Here is a 27,428-nt window from a genome sequence, read left to right as displayed (position 1 = left end):
AATGCACTCTAAAAAAGAGCAGCTATGCCTTCATTTGAACATCCTCCTCTTTATTGGTAACAGAGCAAATTCACAACAGAGATGTCAATTTACCAACATTCAACAAACTTGCAATGTCATCAAAAACAACAACAACCATATTTACATATTTTTAATTTGAGTCAGAAAGCCATTTGAGACAGGAAGCCTAAAACTAGATAATGTGACGTATGCAGCCTGCATACTAACCACAATCAAGGCATGCACTTGCACAACATCCGCCAAACTCATAAGTTGTTTTACGAGGGCAGTAAGTCAGAGTCTGGCATGGGTGCTATTCTACTGTGGTTTTGACTATGGCAATTCTTGGTATTTCACTGTCCTCACACTCAAATTGTGGAATCAGCTTCCACTACAAGTTAACCCTTTTGCATAGGTTTTTGTTAACAATTGATACTTCAGGTATTTATGGCTCATATAGTATGATATAGAATATATATCCCTTAGACACTAAGGGACAGATTAACTCACAGCTTGCATCAATAATTTTTGGCATTTAAGTGGTGAAAAGTGCTGCGTCGAGACGCTATGGAAACATCTTCAGCGTGACCACGCTCTGAATCACGTGTGTAATCTGTCCAATGGACAGGCGAGACGTCACGGGCATGTGACGTAATCAACCAGGAAGCTTAAAAGCACGTGCGGTGGAACCAGCGTCAGCTTTCTGTCATTCAGCAACCGCTACTCTGTGTGTGTTGTGAGTCATATTTAGTGTTGTTTATCCCTACACAATCACTTGAAATAAGCTCCACAATGTCTAAAAGTGCAGAGAAAACTAAGCACTTGGGCGAGTGCAGATCGCATTACAGGCTGTGTGTTCCTCCCTGCAAACGCTACATCACTGCTGGGGATACACACAGTCTGTGCGTGGTCTGCTTGAGAGTAGAGCACGCAGAGTCTGCTCTCGAGGGAGCTGATTGCCCGCTTTGTGAGTGTTTGTCACTGCGTATGCTTGCTCTCTGAAGGTTCTCTTTGAGGAGTGTGCTCTCACCAGCGTTACTCGCGGTGCTGGACCTGCTTTCACCGAGGCGGAGCGGCGGTTGCGCTCGTGGGAATCGCAGATGGATCTGGTGGAGGGAATGAAGACGGGCGAGCCCCTATCTTCTTCCTTTCCCATCAGATCCAGATGCTGGGCGGAGCAACCCCAACAGTGTTCCAGCTCCTCATTTAGGGCCAAAGGCTTCTAGCAGAAGGTGGATCTGCAGGCCGTCATTCTCGCTAGATAGTCTTCAGGTAAAACGTCCTGCTGCCTATGGCCCAGGACTTCTGAGGGCCGGCCCTTCTGGGGAAGAGCGGCGTACACCACATTACATGGTGCCCGTCTCTCCTCAGTGCCCTCAGGAGATCGGTCTGCCAACCCTGCCAGTGTTCCAGGGCACAGCGGCCTCCAGTGAGCGCTTCTCTCAGTTACTTCCACCCGGAAACGTAGCGGAGCTGGGAGGCTCGCCACCCCTTCGGGGGTCTCTAGAGCAGCTGGTTTGGTCATCTCCTTCCGGTCCTCCACTTCAGGGCACCGAGCTAGCAGCTCTATGTACACCAGAGGTCAGTCTCGAGAGACTGGTTCCCTTAGTAGACTACTTGGCAGCGTGGAAACTACTGCCAAATGTGTCTCCAGGGGTCCTGTGCACTTTCAACGGGGTCTCTCCCACACTGTGGGCCCTGAGCAGGCTCTGGTAATCAAACAAGGGAGTTCCTGAGGTTTGCTTTGGGGGCAAAGCATACCAATATTGGGTTCTTCCCTTCGAAACGGTCACGGCAAGCGTTGTAGGCCTCCTCATTGCTGAGAGTTCTTGAGGCCTCTGCTTGCCAGAGCTCTGGGTGGAGTGTAGTAGGCCTACCATCGATCTAGAGAGTCGTTATGCTGAGGCCTCCACTCCTTGAGGCCGACCGTTTCGGTGAGCGTTGTCAGGTCTCCTCTCGCTCTGAGAGTCACTGAGACCTCCACTCTCCAGAGCTCCGCTGGAGATGCCCAGCGTATGGAGTGCAGTAGGCCTCCTCTCGATCCAGAGAGTCGTCATGTTGAGGCCTCCGCTCCAAAGAACTCGACTGTTTCGGTGAGCGTCGTCAGGCCTCCTTTCACTACAGAGTGTTTCAAGACTCACTTCTCAGGAGTTGGCCTTCGGGATGCAGGCCCCGCCCACTTTAGCCACTCGTGGCCCTTTTTCTCTTGCCCTAGCTATGCTCCATCCACACTAGGGAGGGATTTGTCAGTCTGGCGGCGTGGACACCTCTTTCCCTTCGGGGAACCATGGTTACATGCGTAACCTGGGACGTTATCTTTGCAACTAACCTTAAGGGATCATGAACTGAGAAATCAAAATTCCCTTGAAATTTTGCCATATAAGAGGTCATTGTACTATAAAAACATCCTGTGGTTTTCAGAACACAAAATTAGTTAGTTTAAAAACAGCTTATTTTGAAGCCAATCTGCCAAAACAACAGGTTGTGGAATGTGCCACTTTATGACGTAATAGTGTGGCTAAACACCACCTCTGCAGAAGAAGATCAATGCCTGCCTCTACATCACTGCCTGTTTAGCCCCGCCCACTGATTCCCACATGTCGTGTAAATAACAATAAAGCAGGTACATGCAGAAACAAAATGATAAAGATGGCTCAGAAGACAAGACGCTGTGCAGTGCCAAGTTGTGGAAAAACTGGAGTCTTTGCATTGCCTTCCTTCTGATCTCAACATTTTAATTAAGTTCCAGCCTGCATCTGTAAGAACTTTGAAAGGTCCTTTGTATACTTAATTTTACAAACAATCATTTACAAACAATTCGACACAGAATTTATCAGAAAGACTGAAACTGAAAGATGATGCTGTGCAGACTATATTGGACAGTAATGTCGCAACAGTGCGAGTAACTGTTATTACGTGATCACTATTGCTTTGTCTGTTATTAAAAATCATTGATATTTATGCATTTTTTACCTAAAACACAGCAGTGTCCATCTATGAAAGATGTAGGCTGTCAAACACACACAAGTGTTAGCCATTTACTTCTGAGTCTGCAATCCGTCACCCCTATTCTATTGGAGCATTCACGATGAGGAGGGTTAAAAATTATGATTGTTTTGATGTAAAAATCTTGATAACATTATAAGGTGACCTCAGAGAGCAAAACAAAATAAAAATAAAAAACACAGGCAGTTCATGACACCTTTAAGGCATAAGCATTCGTAGAAATGTCCCTTTCAGATGCAAAATTTATTGGAGGAGAGTATTTAAATGAATTATGAAAGGGTATTTACTAAGGTAGTGAATCAGTTTACTGGGATTTGCACCATTATTTAATACCCAAAAAAGCATGTCTTAACACATGTTGTGTTGTTAGTAGATTACCCACACCTGATTTTCATTGTCTCTGCTTTTATGCGATCCTACTTTGCGCTGCTCATGATTGTGATAGTTATTATGGAAATGAGCCAGCGTATTGTCAGTAGATCAGCCGCAGAACTTTCCACTCCCATCGGCACTTTAATGGGATGATTGCAATCTTATTTGCCCTGTTTTGTAAATGTGGCCCTAAGGCCTTTTACTTGCTAATAAGCATAAACTACGAATAAGTATAACATAAAGCATCTAGAAGATTGTGTACAACTGTTTTTTTTTTTCATCAAAGTTTTGATAGTGTTGATAATGTAGAGAAATCTGTGTATCAAATATGATACAGTAGGCCTAAATTGAGTTAAAATAGAAATCACCTCTTTCATCAGTCTTAGACTAATCTTTTTTATTTTCACTAGGTTTTGTTGTACAGGATGTATAGAGTATATATTATTTGTATGTTCTCTCTGTGTACAGGAAAGCTTTTATTAGCCTTTATAACAGTCTCATTTGTGTAGCTAAATAGATTACTCAGAAAAAGAGCGTCTGCTAAATGTAAATGAGTCACGACTCTCCAGTCTAAACAGAGGTGACGACACCTAATGAAACAGATTTTACTCGCTACCAAAGGCTAGACGTTACCACACTTCCGCTCTGACTTACTGTGCATTGGTTGAATCCATACTGTACTCCTCTGTGTACCTGGACAGAGCAGACATGGGTGACACAGAAGGGGAGAGAGTTTTCAATAAAAGACATGCAAATTATAAACATGCAAAAACATGCTGGAAAAATCTGGGTTGACCGCAGTCATGGGGAAGAGCACTGCAACAGAATATTTGACACACAGCTTTGTCATTGTGCTGTGACACACTACATTTTTACATTGTGTTTAGCGTGTGACATTTGAAGTGCCATTTGAAAGTTTTGAGCGCTGATCTGGATCCACAGTCTGGCTGCAAACCACAGGAGAATGGAGATTTAATAGCCCATGGGTTGCTCTGTGTGGCCATTTAGTCGACACAACAATGGATGATCATGATGTGGACTACATGGTGATTAGATGATGACTGCGTTATCATAAGCAACTTGTACTGATGTACAAGTATATTGCACCAAATATAAATGTGTACAACTGTCAAAAAGGAACAACTGTAAAGCAACAGAATATGGCAAAACCAAATCTTAGGTAACACTTTATAATAACGTCCAGTTATAAGTCATTTATAAGTGATTAGTTAATGATTAACTAATCATTTACAAAACATTCATAAGCGATTAATAAGTGATATGCTAACAATTTGTGTATGTTTTGTTAATTCATTTAAAAGTCATTTACAAGTAATTAGCTAATGATGAACTAATCATTTACAAAACATAACTATACATTCACAAATGATTAAGCTAACGATTTATAAATCTGTCATAAGTTATCTTTAAATATAGCATCATGAAATAATCAAACAGATCCTTAATGGTTAATAGTTAATAGTTAATATATTATTAATCACTTATAGATCATTGAAATGTCAACATTGTACTATTATCTCAATAAACATTATAAATCATTTACAAAGCTTTCTGCATCCCCTAATCTAAAGTGTAAACTACTCATCAGTTGTAAATGTTTTACAAACTTTATGGTTTCCAGTCGTGTGTGCGTAAATATATAAACACACACAAACAACCTGTAACCTGGAAGGTTTGTAAAACATTTACAACTGATGAGTAGTTTACACTTTAGATTAGGGGATGCAGAAAGCTTTGTAAATGATTTATAATGTTTATTGAGATAATAGTACAATGTTGACATTTCAATGATCTATAAGTGATTAATAATATATTAACTATTAACCATTAAGGATCTGTTTGATTACTTCATGATGCTATATTTAAAGATAACTTATGACAGATTTATAAATGGTTAGCATATACTTAATCATTTGTGAATGTATAGTTATGTTTTGTAAATGATTAGTTCATCATCATCTAATCACTTGTAAATGATTCAAAACTTATTCTACAAAACATAGATAAAAAATATTAACTTATCAATTATTAATCATCTATGAATGCATAGTCATGTTTTGTAAATTATTAGTTCATCATTAGCTAATTACTTGTAAATGACTTTTAAATGAATTAACAAAACATACACAAATTGTTAGCATATCACTTATTAATTGCTTATGAATGTTTTGTAAACGATTAGTTAATCATTAACTAATCACTTATAAATTACTTATAACTGGACGTTATTATAAAGTGTTCCCAAATCTGGTACTAAGCAAATGAAATGTGCATTCCTGAAATATTATGAACTGCATATTCTTGCTGAATTTATAGGATAAATATTCTGTGAATGGATTGCATTAAATATTCCCTCTGTGTGGTGTTGTGAGCAGTGCAGTATTTCAGCCCAAACCACAGGGCTGTGAAGGGTTCATTACGCTGTTACACCATCTCACTGACACAAACAATACAGTGTAGCTGATCGATTTTGCTGATAGAAATTTATATTAAAGGGATCATCAGATGACCATTTTCCAAGTTGATATGATTCTCTAGGGTCTTAATGAAAAGTCCATAACATACTTTTGTTGACATTTCTCAATGGTAGTGTAAAAAATACCTTTTTACCATGTCAAAATCAGCTCTGTTCTGAGCAAGCCATTCTAGTCCATATTGCTTTAAATGCTAATGAGCTCTGCTGACCCCACCCCTCTCTTCCGTGGAGTGATGAGCAGTACTGTTTACTTTAGCCGTGAAACTGGCTAACTAGCACATTATTAGGAAAGGCGATTTACAAAGATTCATAAAAAAACTTTATTCTCACTTCTTCTGTAGATGAAGTTGGATCACGAATGATTCGTGCGAACAGATGCATTTAGGCAGATCGGGATTGGCGCATTCCCCTCAAAATGAAAATAACGTTAATTCTCTGCGTCTTCAGCGGCTCAGATGTCGGGAGTAAATGACGACTGCTATGTTCATTATTACATCCAACAACAGAACACCTCAAATCGCTAAATCGGAGACGTTCTTGTCTTCTCCTGCACCGGAATCGACACAATGGCGGACAGCTCTCAGATCACTCAGGGCGGGCCTAAGGTAAGACGGTCTTGTCAATCAACTATCGTGGGAGTGGCCTGTGCAGAACTACATCATTCTGACAGGGCTCTCAGAACAGCCTGATTTGAGAAAGGGGATTTTAAAACAGGGATTTAAAAATATATATTTTTAGCATTATAGGATGGATGTGTACAAACACTTCCAACACACATTTATGTTCAAATAACTTGTATAACCCTGAATAACCCCAAATTCCAAAAGACTGCTGTGCAAGTTTTCTCATGGGACGACATCTTCTGCATTAACTGTATACTTATTAATCGCAAATTCAAGAACCTTTTATCCTATAATTAATGTCTTTATCCTCTAACTACATGGTTAAAGACACTGACATGAGATCAGTTATTCAATTACTGATTGTACTCTTCCTCATCACAGTATATTTTACTCAATCAGTCTATACAAATGTATTTGCTCTATTCCAGTAAAGGCTAGTCAGAAATGCAGTAAGTGCTCTGCTAATATTATCAGTGTTATGTGCTAGCCCTATAATGTATAAGTGCAAAAAGTTAAGTACATAAAAGATATACCAAAACACATTATGGCACAATATTACTCTACACAACATTCAAGAAATTTACAATAAAAACTGGCAGCTGTGGTTGCTGGAACTTTAACATAAAAATATGGTAGCATTTTTTTTTTTTTTTTTTACTTTACTTGAACTTAAACTTGCAGTAAAACCATATATCTCATTGACTGGAATAATGTAGACAACTTACTGAAGTACTAAAATCTGTTTTGTACCTTTGTAATATGTGACCCTGGACCACAAAACTTGTCATAAGTAGCATGGGTATATTTGTAGCCATAGCCAACAATATATTGTATGGGTCAAAATTATCCATTTTTCTTTTATGCCAAAAATCATTAGCATAGTAAGCAAAGATCATGTTCCAAGAAGGTATTTTGTAAATTTCCTACCATAAATATGTCTAAACTTAATTTTTGATAATATGCATTGCTAAGAACTTAATTTGGACAACTTTTAAGGTGATTTTCTCAATATTTAGATTGAGAAATCTAAATATTTCTCAATATTGCACCCTCACATTCCAGATGTTCAAATAGTTGTACCTCAGCCAAATATTGTCATATCCGAACAAATCATATATCAATGGAAAGCTTATTTATTCAGTTGTCATGATGTATAAATGAAGAATAAATGTATTAAAGAATGTGATTTAAGTGACTTTGAAGATGGTCACGATGGCTACGTTCTCAAGATGTCGCCGCGCATGGCAGCCATTGTGCTTGGCTCTCCAGTTGTTTTAGTGTTTTTGTTAGTTTCTCCTGTTTTTTGTTTATCAAACACGATCAGTTTCACCAGAGAAGAACTGCTGAACACACCACAAAATCTCCAACCGGTTTTCGATTATTCGGATGTTTTGCTGAACATAGTATTAGGCGGATCTGCGGCGCTGTTTAGACGCTTTAGGACGCGCAGACGGGGGAAGCAAGCCGGCACGCTCGTGAAGTTCAGACAGCGCAGATTTTGAATGCCGTTGCCTAGCATCCATCTGGCTAATCTCTGCTCTCTAACCAATGAAACGGACAAATTCCTTCTGCTTTCCCGGTTAAACAAGGACTTTTCAAACTCTGCTGCTCTGTGTTTCAAGGAAACCTGCCTGAATGGCACCATTCCAGACAGCGTGTTACATTTGCCTAATTTCCAGCTGATCAGAGTAGATCGCAACACAGAATCAACGGGGAAATCGCGCGACGGCGGGACATGCTTCTACAAACCCGATTCCCAAAAAGTTGGGACACTGTACAAATTGTGAGTAAAAACAGAATGCAATGATGTGGAAGTTTCAAATTTCAATATTTTATTCAGAATACAACATAGAAGACATATCAAATGTTTAAACTGAGAAAATTTATAATTTTAAGGGAAAAATAAGTTCATTTTAAATTTCATGGCATCAACACATCTCAAAAAAGTTGGGACAAGGCCATGTTTACCACTGTGTGGAATCTCCTCTTCTTTTTATAACAGTCTGCAAACGTCTGGGGACTGAGGAGACAAGTTGCTCAAGTTTAGGAATAGGAATGTTGTCCCATTCTTGTCTAATACAGGCTTCTAGTTGCTCAACTGTCTTAGGTCTTCTTTGTCGCATCTTCCTCTTTATGATGCGCCAAATTTTTTCTATGGGTGAAAGATCTGGACTGCAGGCTGGCCATTTCAGTACCCGGATCCTCCTTCTACGCAGCCATGATGTTGTAATTGATGCAGTATGTGGTCTGGCATTGTCATGTTGGAAAATACAAGGTCTTCCCTGAAAGAGACAACGTCTGGATGGGAGCATATGTTGTTCTAGAACTTGGATATACCTTTCAGCATTGATGGTGCCTTTCCAGATGTGTAAGCTGCCCATGCCACACGCACTCATGCAACCCCATACCATCAGAGATGCAGGCTTCTGAACTGAGCGCTGATAACAACTTGGGTTGTCCTTGTCCTCTTTAGTCTGGATGACATGGCGTTCCAATTTTCCAAAAAGAACTTCAAATTTTGATTCGTCTGACCACAGAACAGTTTTCCACTTTGCCACAGTCCATTTTAAATAAGCCTTGGCCCAGAGAAAACGCCTGCGCTTCTGGATCATGTTTAGATATGGCTTCTTTTTTGACCTATAGAGTTTTAGCCGGCAACGGCGAATGCCACGGTGGATTGTGTTCACCGACAATGTTTTCTGGAAGTATTCCTGAGCCCATGTTGTGATTTCCATTACAGTAGCATTCCTGTATGTAATGCAGTGCCGTCTAAGGGCCCGAAGTTCACGGGCATCCAGTATGGTTTTCCGGCCTTGACCCTTACGCACAGAGATTGTTCCAGATTCTCTGTATCTTTGGATGATATTATGCACTGTAGATGATGATAACTTCAAACTCTTTGCAATTTTTCTTTGAGAATCTCCTTTCTGATATTGCTCCACTATTTTTCGCCACAGCATTGGGGGAATTGGTGATCCTCTTGCCATCTTGACTTCTGAGAGACACTGCCACTCTGAGAGGCTCTTTTTATACCCAATCATGTTGCCAATTGACCTAATAAGTTGCAAATTGGTCCTCCAGCTGTTCCTTATATGTACATTTAACTTTTCCGGCCTCTTATTGCTACCTGTCCCAACATTTTTGGAATGTGTAGCTCTCATGAAATCCAAAATGAGCCAATATTTGGCATGACATTTCAAAATGTCTCACTTTCAACATTTGATATAGTTATCTATATTCTATTGTGAATAAAATATAAGTTTATGAGATTTGTAAATTATTGCATTCCTTTTTTATTCGTAATTTGTACAGTGTCCCAACTGTTTTGGAATCGGGTTTGTATATCAATGAAAGGTGGTATACAGATGTAACAGTGTTAAAGAAGATGTGCTGTTCAGATCTAGAAATGCTTTTCATCAATTGTAAACCTTTCTACTAGCCGCGGGAGTTCTGCTCGTTCATTCTCGTGAGCTTCTACATTCCACCGCAAACAATCTCGTGAGCTTCTACATTCCACCGCAAGCGCATGTGAGCTCAGCTTTACAGAAACTTGTTGATCAGATGACAGACACAGAACAACAACATTAACAACGACTCTGTTTTAATCATTCTAGGGGACTTTAATAAAGCAAACCGTGAACTGCCAAAATACAGACAGCATGTTACATGTCCCACCAGAGACAGTAATATAATGGATCACTGTTACACAGCGATAAAGGACGCATATCACTCTGTCCCACGGGCAGCTTTAGGACTCTCTGATCACTGTTTGGTTCATCTGACCTACAGGCAGAAACTGAAATCAGTTAAACCTGTATTAAGGACTGTAAAGAGTTGGACTAATGAGACAGAGTGGGTTTTACAAGCCTGTCTCGACCTTACTGATTGGAGTGTTTTTGAAGCTGCAAACGATCTGGACGAGCTCACAGAGACTGTAATTTTATATCAGTTTCTGTGAGGATATGTGCATTCCTACCAGGACTCATCTAACTTATAACAACGACAAACCGTGGTTCACTGCTAAACTCAGACAGCTCCGTCAGGCCAAATAAGATGCTTACAGGAATGGGGACAGAGTCTTGTATAAACAGGCCAAATACACACTGGAAAAGGAGATCAGAGAGGCAAAGAGGAATTATTCCGATAAGCTAATGATCCAATTCTCTTCCAGTGACACGGCATCAGTGTGGAAAGGTCTGAAAGACATCACCATTTACAAGACACCATCCCCCCCAGCACAGTGGAGAATCAACAACTGGCAGACGATCTGAATGAGTTCTACTGCAGGTTTGAAAAAACACCATTCACACCTCCTGCAACTCCCCTCTCCCCCACACCAGCACTGCAGATAAGAGAAGATGACGTGCGCCAGGCTTTCAAAAAGAACAAGAGAAGGGAAGGCACCAGGCCCAGACGGTGTGACACCAGCCTGTCTGAAATCCTGTGCTGAGCTGTGTGAAGTCCCCTCATGCTTCAAATGCTCCACCATCATCCCCGTCCCAAAGAAACCCAAGATAACAGGACTTAACGACTACAGACCTGTGGCTCTGACATCTGTGGTCATGAAGTCATTTGAAAAATTGGTTTTGGCTTATCTGAAGGACATCACTGGACCCTTACTGGACCCCCTGCAGTTTTCCTACAGAGCAAACAGGTCTGTGGATGATGCAGTCAGCATGGGACTGCATTTCATCCTGCAACACCTGGACAGACCAGGGACTTATGTGAGGATCCTGTTTGTGGACTTCAGCTCGGCCTTTAACACTATCATTCCAAACCTCCACCTGCCCAAACTAACTCAGCTCTCCGTCCCCACCTCCATCTGTCAGTGGATCAACAGCTTCCTGACAGACAGGCAGCAGCTAGTGAGGCTGGGAAAATACACATCCAGCACCTGTACGATCAGCACTGGCGCTCCTCAAGGCTGTGATCTCTCCCCACTGCTTTTCTCCCTCTACACCAATGACTGCACAGCTAAAGACCCCTCTGTCAAGCTCCTGAAGTTTGCAGATGACACCACACTGATCGGCCTCATCCAGGATGGTGACGAGTCTGCTTACACACAGGAGGTTAAGGAGCTGGCTGTCTGGTGCAGTCTTAACAACTTGGAGCTTAACACGCTCAAAACTGTGGAGATGATCGTGGACTTCAGGAGAAACCCCCCTGCACTCCCCCAACTCACCATCATGAACAGCACTGTGACTGCAGTGGAGTCATTCAGGACCTGAAGTGGGACATTCACATTGACTCTATTGTCAAAAAGGCCCAGCAGAGGATGTACTTCCTTCGCTGGCTGAGGATAGTTCAACCTGCCACAGGAGCTGCTGAAACAGTTCTACTCTGCCATCATTGAATCCGTCCTCTGCACTTCTATAACTGTCTGGTTCAGCTCAGCTACCAAATCTGACCTCAGAAGACTACGGAGGGTAGTCCGGACTGCTGAGTGAATCATTGGTAAAACCCTTCCCACTCTCCAAGAATGCGTGAGAAAAAGGGCTGGTAAAATCACTCTGGATCCCTCACATCCAGCACACTCCCTCTTTGAAATATTACCGTCTGGTCGACGCTACAGAGCTCTGAGCACCAGAACGACCAGACATAGGAGCAGTTTCTTCCCTCAGGCAATCCATCTCATGAACATGTGAACTCTTAACAATAAACATGAAACACACAACACTATCATACTTTTTATTTTTTATTTAACACACATACTTATTACATTTCAAATTTGCACCTAACATGCCTGTACATACTGAATTGTCTATTTTGTATATTGTATTTGTGCTATTTTTCATATTGTCCATTTTGTATATTTGACATTATTTTATATTGACATTTTTTTATTATCTGTGTTCTGTCCTGTCGCTGTCATTCTGTCGCACTGTGGAGCTACTGTCACTAAAACAAATTCCTCGTATGTGCAAACATACCTGGCAATAAAGCTAATTCTGATTCTGATTCTGATTCTGAATGTGGCATCGTTGTTGGTGTGAGATGGGCTGCTCTGAGTATTTCAGAAACTGCTCATCTACTGGGATTTTCACGTAAAACCAGGGTTAGAATGGTCCAAAAAAAGAAAAAATATCCAGCGAGCAGCAGTTGTGTGGGCAAAAATGCCTTGATGCCAGATGTCAGAGGAGAATGGCCAGACTGTTTCAAGCTGTTACAACCAATGTATGCAGAAGAGCATCTCCGAACACACAACACGTCAAGCCTTGTAGCAGATACAACAGCAGAAGACCATAGTCAGACAAGGAATTAAGGCTGTTCTGAAGGTAAAAGGGGGTTCAACCTGGCACTAGCAAGGTGTATCTAGTAAAGTGGCTTGTGAGTGTATATCACTATAGTTTATACATAACACATCGAAACTTGATGTGATAGAACGTAAGCATTTAAAGCAGCACATGACAAAATGGCAGCGGATGTTTTTAATAAGCAGAAAAGTTAGTGTCCACTGGTGTGCACTTTAAGTTATCATTATAGTTATCTTTATAAGTATTGCTCTTGGGCCCTATCATTGTTATTTACAATGGTCTTATAGTAAGTGGCCAGTAACATTTATGTATTAAGAATGGCAAAATTAAAACAAACTCATTATTGACCAATTAGAATAGCGTATTCCAGAGAGCTGTCGAATGTACTGTGCAGGTGACTGGAGCTTGTGTTATTTCGGATCAGTCAATTTTCCACAATGCTTAATTATTTGAAAGGCATCCAATCACCAATGCAGTTTCTAAAATCATGAGTGGAATAATCTCTTAATCTTTATGACCTCCTTTTTTGTATGTTACAGAAAAAAAAAAAAACTGAACAAAATTAATAATGCACTGGCTGCTCTTTTCCATGCAATTACAGTCAATAGGGTCTGAAGCGGAAGCTTTAAAGCTTTAAAAAAGGAAGAAAAAAAAAACATCTATAATTGAAAAAAGTAAATAAATGAACAAACAAACAAGCAAACATTACATATTTACAGCAATAGAAATTTTAAATAATTACAAACATATTTTGTATAGTTATGTTTTCAAATTTTTTAGGTCATATTTTTTGGTCCATTCACCTAGGGGTGCAAAACACAGTTCCTGGAGGGCCACAGCCCTACACAGTTTAGTTCCAACCCTACTCCAACACACACAAACCATGTAGTTTTCAAATGAGCCTGAAGAACTTGATTAGCTGGAACAGGTACATTTAATTAAAACATTCAAAGTATCATAAGTGGTCCACATGATATGACTTGTGCTGCAATCCAAGCATTTTATGATGGTCATTTTGATCGTTCCAGTCCTTATTCACTTTTATTACATTGAAAAATGCAATCAGTGACCTTTTTGTGTTCCACAGAAGAAATAAAGTCATAGAGGACTAGAACACCATCAGGGTAAGTGAATGAGAAGACAATTTTACTCCAAACTATCCCTTTAATGAGTTGAAAATGGAGTGAAACATGTTCTAAGTTCACATTCATCAAAGCAGCAAATTAGCAAAGACAGCTAAAGCAGCAGACTCTGCTGTATGGATCCCTGAGACTAAATAATTGGCTGAAAAACCTTTTTCTGTTGCTCCATGCAAGGAACTGTCAGAACTTTAGTCTTCAAATGACCACTTTTTACTCTACAGGGAACTGCTCCCACTTACATCCAGAAAATTAGATAGAAACCAAATGACTCAACAAAATAAGTGACACAGAGAGACACATACAGTAGTATAATACTGAGGTGTAGGAATTATTTTATCAGTCTTCCAAAAGCTGAGAGGATGAACCCCACCCCCATCCCAACAAACACACTCCCATTATACTGATTGCTGTGAGTCTGGCCAGGTGGCAGATTTTCAAGCTTTTTTTAGCACTAAAACACTTGTGTTCAAAGTTACCACAATATCATCTGGAGCAGCTTTATGAAGCTTCACACAACCATTACCCAAATAGTACATCTAACACTTTGTTACAAAGTGTCACAAAATGTATGCTTTGATAAAGGTAAAATTAGATACTGGATTATTTCTGTCATGTTTTCCAAAATCTGGCAAGCTCTTTTGAACTTTCCTGTAGAACTGATTACTAATCACACACACACACACAAATACGTTTCTGTATGTTTGGATAGATACCGAAACATACATTATGGATGTATTGACAACATCTAGAATGGAAACATTTATGTATTTACAGAAATAGAAAGGTAAAATATATTTACAAATATATTTGTATCGTTATGTTTTTACATTTTTAACTGATGTTTTTATCCCTCAACCCAGGGGTGCAAAACTCAATTCCTGGAGGGCCACTGCCCTGCAGAGTTTAGTTCCAACCCTGTAGTTTTCAAATAAGCTTGAAGGACTTGATTAGCTGGAACATTTAATTAGGAATGAAGCTAAACACTGCAGGGCTGTGGCCCTCCAAAAGTTTTGCACGCCTGTAAGGGTTAGTTCAACCAAAAAATGAATATTCTGTCATTAATAACTCACATGTCATTTCAAACCCATAAGACCTTCATTCATTCTGCGGAACACAAACTAAGATACATTTGATGAAATCCGAGAGCTTTCTGATCTTGCATAGACAGCAACACAACTATCTCGTTCAAGGCCCAGAAAGGTAGTAAAGACATCACTAAAATAGTCCATGAGACATCAGAGGTTCAACCTTAATTTTAAGAAGCTACGAGAATACTTTCTGTGTGCAAAGAAAACTAAAATAATGACTTTATTCAGCAATTTGCTGGCTCCATCAGAAACCCACTCATGCGTCATGGTACTAATTTGAATGGCGGCAGAGACTGACATGAGAAAAGAGAGAGGAAAAAAAAGTTGAACAAAATCGTTATTTTTGTTTTCTTTGCGCAGGTCTCATTTCTTTGCGCAGGTCTCATTTTTGGGAGAACTATCCCTTTAACCCTCAAATCTTAACATAGCCACTTTTATAGAGAGTATAAAAAGAATATATAAAACGGAGTAGAAAAATGTAAAACGATCATTTTAGTTACGATATACCAAATAAATCAATATTTTTGAGCTGCTTATCCCCCACCCACCTCTAAATATATATATTTAATGAAAAATGTAACAGACAGTTAAAAGTGGGGTATGTATTTTTTCAAAAACGCTTTAGAAAACTGAGTCGGCCCGAGGACCAAAACAAACTTGTAGCCAATCAGCAGTAAGGGGCGTGTCTACTATGATGCAGAGGAGAGAGCGCTCAGTGCACATGACAGACATTAGCAGAGCCGAGCGACGACAGAAAGATAGAGATGGCGAATAAAAAACAGTCGCGCTGCGCCCCAACACCTAAAGTCTGTCTACACTGGACGACAAAGCGACCGTTGAAAATCATTTGAAATTTGTGTCAATATGTCATAAATACAACGCGGCAGCAGTTTACTGTCGGGGATTTGTTGTTTCCCATCCAGTGTAGACAGCATCACTGATTATAATGAGTTCTATATTATTTTGTCACGCCGCTCGCGTCCGTTGTAGACACGGTGTTACGATAAGGCAAGAAGTAGGACCCGTGTAAATATCGGATCAGCTTTCTAGCGCTGGAGAGAACTCAAGGAGCAGGAAGGCCTGCGATCGGACGTCGAGGTTGCTTTGTTTCTTCTAGATAGGTGAGTAACATTGGTTTTGCTTTGTTTCACAGAACTAATCGTTGCCTGGGTTGTGTACGTGTGGGGCGGAGCTACCAAAATAGGGGCGAGACCCTTATGGAGTAGGGGCGTGTTTGTTTTGATGGTTTGAAATATCAGTATTGGCTACCAGAAATCACTTACCCCACCTTTAAGTGTTTAACTTAGCTTTATTTATTGCTCCAATGTAATAAAAACTTTATAAATCCACTCAAAAACTTTAACTGCACAATACACATAATATCAGAAACTTTAAATCTATTCTAAGTAGCTAGCAACAGCACAAACACAAATACATATACTAACATAATTAACAAGGCAATCACTGCGCTTAGGCTATTTCACCATTTACTCTCCTTTAACATTCCAAAGCAAATTATGCTGGGAAGATGAAATGTGCTCTAATTTAACTTAATTTATGCTCAATATAATCAGTTATTTGGTTCACATAACTTTTTTTTTATTAAGTAAAATAAACTTTCAGTAGTACTTGAGTAAAATAAACTTTTTTCTGTTAGTAAATTTCACGGTTACGTTTCAGAGTAAATCATTTACATTTTAGATGCTGTCAATAGGTTAGTATTGTAGGTTTTATTGTCTATGCTAACATATGTAAATGTTTGTGTGGTAGACACTTTATGTAACATACACACACACACACACATATATGTATATATATATATATATATACAGTATATACACACACACATATATATATAGATATACACACACACACACACACACACATACACATACATAAACTGATCATTAAATACTAAGAATACAATATCTTAACATAATCTAAAATAATGATAAAAATATTAAAAAATGAAATCAAGATACCAAATTATATTTCTGTTTCCCCCCCCCCTCTATAAGCATTGTTTTTATTGAAGATCATAAAGTTAATGAAACTTCCGGAATCACAAAATTAATCATGCTAAATCATTAAATATATGGATATATATCCAGTTTTTAATAAAAATAGTTTGAAAATGTGCAGCTTTGTCATAATTACAGAAATACTGAAAATATCTGAAAATAACAAAATCACTAAGTAAATCTACTTACTCACAAAATCAACATTTCTAGGCTGATGAAATAGAGTGTATAAGGAAGGAGCATGGTGCTCAGTTCTGATTTCAGACCGTTGAGTCCCTGCTGTCGGACTGGATGATTTTTCACTTGTCTAAATCTACACCTACATACAGTACAAACACAAACCCTGCACTGCACCACAGCATTTCACAGCACCCTCAGAAACATTTCACTCTCGCTGCGAGTTGCTCTGAAGCTGTAGCTCTTTTACAAACTTGATCTATGCAAAGCTCAGAAAGAGAGTTGTTGACATATTAAGGCACAATCGCAGATGATTCATTTACATTTTCATTGTGTGTAACCGGTGCCAATCCCCTCATATTCTGGCTAGCAATACGCTGTGTACTACACTTATGTAACACCCATTTTCAAAAAAAAATTGTTGACTCAGTGTACCAATTCAGTATGAAAAAAAAGTGATATGTACATGTCAAATTGTCAAAATAAAATGAAGCAGGCTGCTCTGATATTGCTTTTGAACAAATGCAATGACTTTTGCCCGCATAGGTCTCTTGTTTGACAGCTTGCCAGGAATTTATGAAAAATAACAATTTATAGCACGAAAATGTGTCATCTTACACATTAAAAAGCACAATGGGCAAATACCCCAACATTTTAAGGACAGCTGACCATGCAAACAATTTCCTTCTCCCTTACTCCTTGCTGTCTTCACTAAGTGCTCAAAAAAGAAATGAAAAGAGCTGACAGGGCAAAGAAATGCCCTTCAGGTATAATAAAAACATGTCACAAAGTGGTCTAAGAGTAGCTTTGAAATCAATTCAGTTTAGATCATTCATAGTTTTTTTTAAAAATATATTTGGGTTGTTTAGAATCGCAGAAGTGGTTATTTGTGTCATGGTACATTTTGCATTAGTCAACATAAAAGGTGCAGTTTTTAAAACACTTTTTTAAAGACCAGTCATCAACTAATTCAGGCGCAAATCTGGTATTCAGTATGTCAGATTATGGTCAGTGGAAGTGTGGGTGATACAATTAACTCCATTGGCACAAACTGAAACTTTTTAACCCACAGTATAAAAATAACATATGGCCAAAGTGGTGAGTATAAACCACCTAAAGCCCTATTTGGATGGTAACTGTTTCTCATGTGGATGTCTGTAAAAATAAATTTACATGGCACCTCAGTGATAAAAAATCATGCAATTGGATGGCGATATATTCACGGTGGAGGAGCGACTTCTGTGACCTTACGAACCCGGGAACATGCTGCCCACATGGCCAGTCGCATGGTTGTCTGCTGTAAATGCTTGGAATAATAATTTCTTCTTGTAAACTCAGAGATGTGGATTCAGACATCAGCAATTAAAATATGACAACCCTGGTGTTTGTCAAAAAAGTAGGTAATTTGGTCAGTGATTTTTATGCAGGTGGTGAGAGAAAATTCCTTATGTCCACATGAGAAACAACTGTCTGTATAGAGCTTTTGAGACTTTTGAAATGTATTTGCCAATTTGTCAGCAATTTGTTTTGATGCTTTGTGTTGAGGCTCTGAATGAAATCATCTTCACTGCATCAAAAATATGCCTTTTTCACTTTGTTTCCCAAACATTTATTATAATGCTTTGCTTACTATCAAATGTCATAAAAATTGTTTGTTAATAGGTTAGAAAACAAGGTCGAAGCAGCGGAGTATTTTTTATCATGTAATAATATGTATAAAATAAATTATAATAAATTAGAGGTATTTCTACCCTATTAAGGCTTGTTCACACCAAGAACTGTATAAAGATAAATGGCAACTATTAATGTCAACATCAGTGGATAATAATGTTCTCCCTGCAATTCTGTTGTCTGCCACTTTAAATGTCTGAGCTCTTTAAAGTGGATTCTAATTGGCCATCAGATGTTTTTAATTTGTACATCAGATAAAACAAAAGGTCTGAAAGTGATTTCAATATTATTCAGAACTATAGGAAGATTATTAAACTTTATAATAACCATGATTGTCCTTGGTCCTTTAGGGACATATATAAGAGTCACAACTATATGTCATCACTGTATGTAACACACATTGCTGTATGTTAAAAAATGCATCAAACTGATTTTTGCATACTGAATTATATGGCATTTTCACAAACAATGTACTACAGCAGAATACGCTAACCTTCCAGAGTGGAAGTCACAACAACATTTCTTTACTGAACTGAAATTATGCAAAATTTAATGCAAATACACATTACTGCAAAACTGTAGGCATATTTATTTTTCGTTAGCTGAATATCTTACTGGCCAAAAAAAATGGCCAATATCTCTAAAAACTGTCCTTTCTACTGTTTTAACATTAAAACATGGTGGAAACAACATGGTGGCAATTCAAAGGCTAAATTAGCTCTATATGATGTTGTTACACTGGGCCGAAGGTTGACCTCGAATATCTATTCAGTTCCTATACCTGTATGTTATATGTTTTCATTTCAATAAAATAGTTTAAAAAGATTTTCAAGCCAAAGGCAATGACAGCACGATAAAAAAGAAGGTCCTAAATCTAAAAGTTTCTAAAAAATCTAAAAGTTTTGATATTTGATATAATAAGATAATAAGACGAAAATAAAAATAATAAGAAAGTGTTTAATAATATAAGTTGATATATTAAGCAATGTTCAGACTTAATCCTCTGGTTTCACACACAAGTCTTAAATCTAGTCCCAGACTAACATGTATGTCTGGGCTGTTTTAACTGAAAGAAACTTGCACTGACTTATCTTAAAATATGTCAGTTCCATTGTTGGCTGTTCCATTATTGCACATCAGTAGTGTTTTTAAGGCACGTTTATAAAAGTTAAATGTCCTGATTGATCTAAATCCTGGCTTAATCCTGTCTGTGAAACTGGGCCAAAAAATGTTTGAAATTTGGTCAGAATATAATGTCACATCAATAAAGTGCCAGTGAAGTTGGGTTTTTACAGCTTGTTTTACAGCTTCAGGTAGTACTAATAAAAGTGGATAGCAATTTCAATTTCACCCTGATGTTTAAAATTTGAATGACAACACACTGCATGTTTTCCATTTTAATTTGTCACTTTTTTAACCATAGTTTTTTTTATAACTTTTTTCCTTACTGCAATTAATGGACATGATGATGGTACGAAAAACAGCTAATTAAGATTCCTATTCATCCTTTTGTAAGCTTGTGCCCTATTTATAGTCAGCTCTTGGCAACTAATGCCAAGATAGATATGCCTATAGAAGTTGTTAAGGCATCCACTGCGTGGATCACTAGAGAGGGTTACTGCAGCAGGTAAAATGCCATAAATTATTTTATCTTTGCCAATAAACAATTTTGCCGATGGCAATTATATGAAATGTGCACTCCAAGATACGTGCATATATTTAAATATGTTATACTTAGAGCAATTAGACCATAATATAAAATACATGCGAATGACATAGAAAAAACAGTCTTGGGAAACTCAGAGAAGCTTCTTATAACCATAATCCATCTCTTGCTCTATGCTACTAAAAATTATTTTGACATTTTTTACACAACTCTACAGCTCTCCCTTTGCTCATCTCTCATTTTCAGATCAACTGCAAGCACAAGTACCTTTGTGCACCATTATCGCAGTACACAATAGGGCAATAGGCTGAATGGACAGTTGGAGTGGATTACATTAGAGGACATCACTGAACAGATATGAAACCAACTCTGCAGGAAGCTGCAATAGGTCCATAGAGCTTCAGCTCACATTGAAAAAACTGCTTTAGCGTGAGATGAGAGCTGGGTGTGGACTAAGAATAAAGAAAAGCATTATGAATGATTATTTTGCTTAACCAAACCATGATGAAATAATCATATTTCATGTGATTTGCACATAGACTGAGATATTTGGTTTATACCACTTTAATAAGTGATAGTATGCTTTACAGGTGCCTGTTCACCTTCGGTCAACAATCATATCCAAATTGTGTGACCATAAGGTTCTATTTTTTTTAATCTCATTAATGTAGGTAAACTCATCTGTCAGTTGGATCCAATAACATTCAACAACCAGATGGGAAATAAAACATGCATTCAAAATTAACGACTGAGGTGTACTGATCAAATAAATACACATTAAACATAATGATATAAAGGCCACACAGAGCAAATGTGACAAGGAAAATACATCCGTTTGCTAGTTCACCAGCACTTTAAAAGTCATTTGTTTATAAGGGAACAAGGTGATTTGCACAAAGCATCATATTTGACTGTCAAATGAGTATTTGACACCAAATTAGTAGAGGTTTCTACAAGTCAAGCTTTCTGAATGGCTCAAGAAAGAGGAATATTGGCGGTTTGCATTAGACTACAGCATAAAATCAATATCTACATCTAAGTTTCATTTCTTTATGCAATAAAGAGCTATTAGATGACTGAATGAGTGAATATATAGACTTACAGAAAGAGAAAGCAATGCAGCACCCTCCTGTCAGTCATTAAATTATAAATGTTTTAGGTGGCTTTATGTAATCTTTGTGGCAGATTAATATTGCCACAGCATTATCAGGTAGACCTGACATTCCTGTCTTCGATCATATTGGTGTTCAAAACGACTAGAAAAGATGCACTGATGTAATTCACTGAGGACTTCGTGTACAAAATCGCCCAGCATTTACATGCAAGCTACACTAAATACGAAATATATGATTTCTTGATCGTTTCATCCATCATAAATCGCCATTAGCGCATCAGTTTTGAGTTATTCCCAGTGAATGTGGCGCGTGCTGGAGGATGCTGCAGTTTTGTTATCAAACAGTGTTCCGTTCACACACACATGCTGCTTGAAACGGGACTGCGGTACCTTTGGCCAGCATCGCTCTCAAAAGAACCCATCGTCCGAACCGGCATCGACGAATTGAGCCAAATGTGCTCGAAGGATTTCCTGGCTTCGGTCTTTACGTCCGGGTCGATTTCGGACGGCGACTCGGTTTTTTTGGCACCTGCCATTCTTCAGGCTCACAAGTTACCGCCAGCAGAGATGGACGGGGGCTGTCAGCGCCGCCTCATGCTTCACTTTACGGCGCGTCGCATCCGTAAATACACCTGCTGCCGGACGCGCGTTGAGGGTAATAACACTCTCACACGACTGAAGAACTGAGGCGCGTGGAGTCTTCAGTGCTCAATGGTCTGAAGATTCTCCAGCCTACAGCCTCAACTGCGCAAGTCCCGCTCACAAGTGTATCTGAACCGATATTACCACATCAAAACCAAGACATCAAGCTGACCCACACATTTTAATTACACTGAATAATGCAGCCTTTCCGCTATGAAATCAATGGAGAGATGAAAGGTGGAGATAATGGTCTGTATATTATATGCATTTAAAAAACAAAAAAAACAAAAAAAAAACATCAGCACTTGGAAATATTTCATTAAAAAAAAAAGTGAGGCCAGAAAGAGAGAGCTTTTTAAACAAATTCAACAAACACACAAAAAAATAGGCCTATACAACTTAGTGAAGAGTGACAGGCTTCAGATTAAATGAAAAACGTGAATAATATTGCCTAATGGAGTGCAAATATAGTTAAAGATTTTGCATTTTGTAGCTTTGTATTTAAGGCAGTTAGATGATATTTACACTAAGTGCAAATGGCTATAGATTCTATCCACACTATGTTAAAATAGCAGGATTTTCTGCTTTTTATACTACTTATTGCAAATAGTGGCAATTCTCTGCACCCCAGTATTCTAGTACATTATAAAACAGTATGCAATACATAACGTATTGAGTGTAAATGATCATTTTAATTCAAATTATTTAATGGATGCTGCCTTATTGGGACAATAAAGCCCTCCCTACACCTACCCTTTACTCTACCTAATACTTTATTGGTATTCCACCATCTAAGTGAGATTCCAATCCGAAGGGAACGAACATGTTCAGTACGAAGGGCACTGCAAACGGCATAGGGAATAAGGGAACATCGATACATCACTTCACAGGAAGTGGAGAGGGAAAATCACCCAACTGTCATTGCGCACCGCATCATCAGTTAGAACTAACGATGGAGCTGAGCCGTTGAGTTTTTTAAAGGCTCTGCAATAGAGGCGTTGCAATAAATTGTATTATTATACAAACTACAGTATTTATGAATGGTTATGGCGATGAGTTATATTTGCATATTGTGTATGAATAGGTGAAACTAAGTAAAGCCAGCGAGAAACAGCTGAGGCTCTGTCAATGTTTATTTTACTGTATTTACCTCAGGGGAGTTTAATGAGGCTACATGTGGGAAAGAAAGTGTACGGGATGAAACCACTACAATCTGTAACATTTTCACTATATTTATTAGATACATAATTGTATGTATTTTATATGTGTTTAAATTTGAAAGTAAAATAAATTACAATGTTTATTCATGTTATATCGTAATCTACATGACCGTGCCGTTGATTTTCTTTGATGACGTTGCAAGGTGTTCCAAATGAGCGATTATTGTCAGCGAAGTAGGGAGCAGTAAACACTGTGTAGGGACCCTGTCAATCGGAACGCACCTATTGTGATTGCTTGAGTGTTCTGTGTAGTTGCTGATCACCTGGGTGTTGCTATGCAGTTGCCCATTATTCTGGGTGGTTGTTAGTGTGATGCTATGTGGTTGCTATAGTGACTGGGTGGTTGCTAGGACACTGCAAGGGTGTAAAGTCGATGGGATTTTCTCCCATATGGTCCGCCAAGTGAAAATTGTAAGCAAAAATGTCTAGAAACATAATATCACACCTCTCCTCATATAACTACAAATCAAGCCATGCGTATTTGTATAGCTGTTGTGGGGTTTACTGATCACTCTGGTAAACTGATAAAGTGAGACATTTCAATTACATTTCAACACTATATTGTCCTTTTTCGCTATGACACTCAATATGTGTACTGGCCAAAAGTTTGCTTTTTTTTACCCTTAAGAAACTGTTCATGCATACTAACATTGAAGTACCTACTGTATAGTGTATCGGCAGAGACCAAACACCTTTTATATAAATGATAACAGCACAAGCACCAGAAAGCAAACATCAACACTGCTGTAAGCATAAAATCTTCACAAACAGAGAGAACGGCCCACTGGCTGAGTGGGAGTCTCAGTTCTCTCTCAGTCTCTGCACTGAGGATGATGATTATGTAACAGTAGATTATGAGAACAGCAGACAGGGGATTCCACCAATGAAACATCACAGTGACACCATGTGGTCAGAGGAAGAGCCGTACTCATCTTTCCCAATCCTCCCTGAGACAGTGTTATTGTTACTGTCAGAGAATTATTGATTTTTATGAGCTCAGGAGGTGTGAGGAGAAATCTCAATGAAATCTGAATCTACTAGACAATCACACCATCAACCAACTTTTCTTTTCTTTTTTAAAGGAACTAATGGAAGATTTTTAACTAATCAAGTTATATAATATATCATGAAAAATATAAACATCATGGAAAATAAGATAAATTTGCTTAACTGAAGCTAAACTGTAAACATAATAAATAATTAATTTTCAATGTTTTTCTCCTCCCAAAAAAAACATTTAATTTTTAATATATGTTAGTTAGCCAAATCAATTCGCCATTTGGCAAGAAATGTAATTCACAATGTATTTTCCTATGTCTTACAGGTATTTTAACAACTGGTTATGTTGCTTTTCTGCCATAAGATAGCAAATATTTTCACCCATTAACATGATAAAATACCTTAACCCTTTAACTGTCACCCCCCTTTTTGAGCATTGATGTGAAAATGCACTACCCAAACTTAAATGGTTGTAATTCATGAACCCTTTGGACTAAAGACTTATGGTTGGTCTCTTTTAAAAGAAGACACTTGGCAGATTATTGCTGAAGTGGAAAAGTTTTATAGAATTAAATTATATAAAAGTTATTGAAATTTAAGTTTAGTGTTATAAAAATATAATAAAATATATATTATTGCTTTTATTAAAAATATATATAAATTAATATAGGTTTCAGCCTAAAAAAGCCAAAATTCTAACCAAGTTGTGTTAAAAATTTTAGGTCAAAAACTCAAAAAATGAGCTTTCTGTAAGACTGTATAGCTGCATAACCTCCAAAAATCCACTAGGGGCACACCCTATTGGTGATTCCTAAATGTCCTAGTTACTTGATCTGGCAAATGACACCACAATACACATTGATGTTTTTTTGTGTTTTTTACTATTTGTTTGATTGTTTTTATATAAATAAATGCTACATTTCTATAAACATTTCATTTGGAACAAGCAAACAAGAATGAATCAAAAAAGAAAACTATAAAAACTAAACCACAAACATTTGACAAAACTTTTTACAATCTAAACTATTTACAATTTTCACCTATTTACAACTTTTTTCCCTCTTGTTAACAACTATTTACAACTTTATAAATGTTAACCTACAAGTTTTGGGCATCATGCCAGTGATTGAAACAGTCTCGTGCTGCCTTGAAACAAAAATACAAATTACATGCATGGCAGATCACAGCGGTTTTTTGTTGGCACACACTGCATCTTTTTCTGCACTCTCTCTGTTCTCTATGTATAATATTATTTTCTGAATATTTTTGGCTAAATACTAGAATCAATGTTTATGTTATGAACTTTTAGCATGAAAATCAAAGTTTGAATGATTAAAAGTGTGGTTGTTGACTTTTTGTTACGAAGGTGAAAACTCCTGTAATGATACAGATTTTTTGATGCACACTCTTTTCATATATTATCCATTACTCTTCCAAAATATATTTTTTCTGCAAAATCATCAACAAATATGTATTCTTGAGTCTTAGACCTTTCCAACGATATATAGTTTGCCATGACTAGATTAGAATTTAATAGTAATATAGTGAAGTAAATTTAGGTTGCCCGTATACGGGCAGGTGACAGTTATGAAGGAATAGTTCACCCAAAATGAAAATTCTGTAATTAATTATAGAGATAGCAACAGAACTACCACATTCAAGGCCCAGAAAAGTAGTAAGGACATCACTAAAATAGTCCATGTGACATCAGTGGTTCATCAGAAATTGTTGAATAAAGCTGTTATTTTTGTTTTCTTTGCGCTCAAAATGGATTCTTGTAGCTTCATAAAGTTATGGTTGAACCACTGATGTCACATGGACTATTTTAATAATGTCCTTACTACCTTTCTGGGCCTTGAACGTAGTAGTTGCAGTGCTATCTATGGAGGGTAGACAGCTCTTAAATAAAAAATTTAAATAGAAAATATATTGAATTTGTTTTCTGAAGATGAACATAGGTTTTACAGGTTTGGAACAACATGAGGATGAGTAATTAATGACAGAATTAAAATTTTTGGGTGTACTATCCCTTTAAATGAACATTGACCTTAAAAACTCAACATGCTGGTAGCACTACAAGTATCTCTTTTTAATGGAGTACTTTACTGCATTTCATGCACTGCAGTACAAGTTAGTAGAATAAACAAAGCATTTTACACTGTTTATTTTTCAGATTTGACATGCCCTTTGATACTAATAACTCTAATAACCTCTAACTGTATACATATTTTCATCTCATCTACATCACACTGTTTCTGTCTCTGACGATCCATTGATATTAATAGGATAGTTCACCCAAACAATGAAAATTCTGTAATCATTTACTCACTTTCATGATGTTTCAAATTTGTATGACTTTCTTTCTTCTGCTGATAGATAGATAGATAGATAGATAGATAGATAGATAGATAGATAGATAGATAGATAGATAGATAGATAGATAGATAGATAGATAGATAGATAGATAGATAGATAGATAGATAGATAGATAGATAGATAGTTTTTAATATTATTAAATATATTATATATATATTATATTTTAATATTCTTAAGTTTCGGATTAGTGTAAAGCACTAATAAAGCACATTGGTGCGTAATTAAGATTAATTTATATATGTTTTCAAACACAAATTTAAAAGTACATAAAGTACATAAAGTTTTGCTAATGCTAAGTGTGAATTAGATATGATGTGTACATAACCAGACATAATTTGTCAAAGTAATTTGACTGAACAAACTAAAGACTGAACAAATAGAAAGAGCTCAAGGTAATAACTACACATTTACACCTTAAAGAAATGACACAACTAATCAAACCTGTTCTTTGATGAAGGTTTAAACAGAAAACATATGACTGGGTATGAAGTGTGGTGGCTTATCTAAAAAGGCTGTATGCCTACAGGTGCCTATTTTTTTTTTTTTTCTGCTGTTAACCA

The 27,428-nt window shown here is 37.7% G+C and overlaps 2 protein-coding genes across 3 annotated transcripts in view; both read right to left on the bottom strand.

The window, feature by feature from the left end:
• LOC306870259 (potassium channel subfamily T member 1-like) overlaps nucleotides 1-22,225 on the bottom strand; it is an 82,141-nt gene extending 59,916 nt beyond the window's left edge. The window contains exon 1 of the mRNA XM_079417420.1: nucleotides 22,022-22,225. Coding sequence (XP_079273546.1) covers nucleotides 22,022-22,167 — 146 coding nt within the window. The 5' untranslated portion in view covers nucleotides 22,168-22,225. The remainder of the gene's footprint in view (nucleotides 1-22,021) is intronic.
• LOC306870239 (mucosa-associated lymphoid tissue lymphoma translocation protein 1-like) overlaps nucleotides 1-27,428 on the bottom strand; it is a 1,002,100-nt gene that overhangs the window by 433,306 nt on the left and 541,366 nt on the right. The window lies entirely within an intron of this gene.

This window comes from Barbus barbus (genome assembly GCF_936440315.1).
Source record: "Barbus barbus genome assembly, chromosome: 5".
In the NCBI taxonomy this organism is placed as follows: domain Eukaryota; kingdom Metazoa; phylum Chordata; class Actinopteri; order Cypriniformes; family Cyprinidae; genus Barbus; species Barbus barbus.
This window is presented reverse-complemented; position numbering and strand designations above follow the sequence as displayed.